At 34.6% G+C, this 1,725-nt stretch overlaps 1 protein-coding gene across 1 annotated transcript; it reads left to right on the top strand.

The window, feature by feature from the left end:
• Window positions 1-1,162: 1,162 nt before the first annotated feature.
• Window positions 1,163-1,620, top strand: LOC110226805 (the record flags this gene model as incomplete). Its single annotated transcript, XM_021019742.1, is given in 3 exon segments — window positions 1,163-1,472; window positions 1,475-1,545; window positions 1,547-1,620. Coding segments are annotated over 3 exon segments (170 nt in total), but the record flags the coding sequence as incomplete, so codon positions are not given.
• Between the last annotated feature and the right edge of the window lie 105 nt (window positions 1,621-1,725).

The raw sequence follows: 1,725 nt of genomic DNA, 5'->3' as shown, positions 1-1,725 counted from the left end.
TGCTTATACCCAATGAACGATTTGCAAACAATTTGATCGACGGCATGTCGGCATTCTATATCAAAATGGTAGTTCGTTTGGAGAATTCGAACGCGTCTTGTAGCCTCTAGCTAGGGAGAATATTCGAAAGGCGGCCTTGAAAATTACTTTTAATTTAGTTTCTTGATTTGATGCGTTTAACGTTTCTAGTTTCTTCTACGTGATAACATTTACGGGTGTCTTTAATTACTAGGTATAATACAAATTGAATAATGGATCTCAAATTAGCCATCAGTAGCTTTTGAAGTTTACATGTCGAGATCTAAGAAAAGAACAAGACATTGCTCGTGACAAAGTATTTCCTTACCAGGCATAATCCAATTCTAGAAGGGATTTGCCATTTTTAGTAACACAACCTAAGATGGACGTTCCCCAAATTGTGTAGCATTCTTTAGAGATTAATCTAGTAGTTTCTTCTTTGTTCGAGTTTGATATATTTGAAAAGAACAAATCTTGATTGAAATAATCTTAGTTAATACGAAATATGTATCTTACATTGCTTTTTTGTTTCTTTTTTCTTTTAAGAATATGCATAATCTCGAATTTGAATTCGACTAGTGACACATCAATAATATGACAGAAATCAAACTTTTGCATCGTGTAATTTTTATTAGTGAATCATAATAGTAATATATATATATATATATATATATATATATATATATATATATGTACATCTTTATATGCCCAAGATATAGTATTAAGAATGTTTAAGTATACATCCTAAAGGTTTGGGAACATCTTTCATAAAAAAAAAAAAAAAACTAATTAACTATGATATTTATAAGACTAGTAAATTTTGTAGATGAATACATATGTAAGATCATGATCAAATGAGAGGTGACGCATTTGTCCAAATCTTAGAATGAAATATTACGAGGGTAAATGAAATGGACTTATGAGGACAAAGTCGGTGGCGGTGCCTTACACTTACCAATTGTCTCCGTCTGATTTGAACCTATAGGCTAACGTTTATCACAACTATATATAGGGATCACATGTCAACAAAAATAATATGTTGTTATAATATGTTTTTTCTAGTACATTTTCTAAACTGGCCAAATGGTTGTGTCATTGCAATAATATGACTTGCGTAATAGATTCTTTGTCATCCATAAATTTTAAAAAAGTTGTGTTATATAGTTATCCCTTGGAATGATAAGATTTTTTTATTTGTACTTTGAAATGGATCTCTTTACTTTTTAAATACGAAACAAAAGTCGATGGCTGCCAGAAAAAAAATCGTGGTGAAGAAGGTAGTTGCCGTCAAATCAATTGGGAGATCTAAAAAAAGAAAGAGAAAATCAACGAAAAAGGAAATAATTTGCGGAGAGGGGAGAAATAATCCGGTGGAGTCGGCGCATTGTGTTCACGTGATGACGTGACACTACGTGGGACTCATTTTTTTATGCAATACAGCTCAGTTTCCGATTACCGATGGCGGGAACCTCTCTCCTCAACCCGTCGTTTCCGGTGGAACAAAATGGGTCCGACCAGCTCCTACTCTGCGGGTCCGAAACCGTACGGAGGAAAACTGACACGTGGAAAGAGCGTGGGCCGCCCGCTCGGCTGTGACATCAGGTGATTCGTCTCGTGATACTGTTTTGGGGGAATCTAATTCTTAAGGCTTTGAGATCGTATGGACACGATCACACAAAGGACACAAAATGGAAAACAACACATCTA

The sequence above is a fragment of the Arabidopsis lyrata genome, assembly GCF_000004255.2.
Source record: "Arabidopsis lyrata subsp. lyrata unplaced genomic scaffold ARALYscaffold_1043, whole genome shotgun sequence".
In the NCBI taxonomy this organism is placed as follows: domain Eukaryota; kingdom Viridiplantae; phylum Streptophyta; class Magnoliopsida; order Brassicales; family Brassicaceae; genus Arabidopsis; species Arabidopsis lyrata.
The sequence above is the reverse complement of the archived record's forward strand: the minus strand, read 5'-3'. Positions and strand labels throughout refer to the sequence as shown.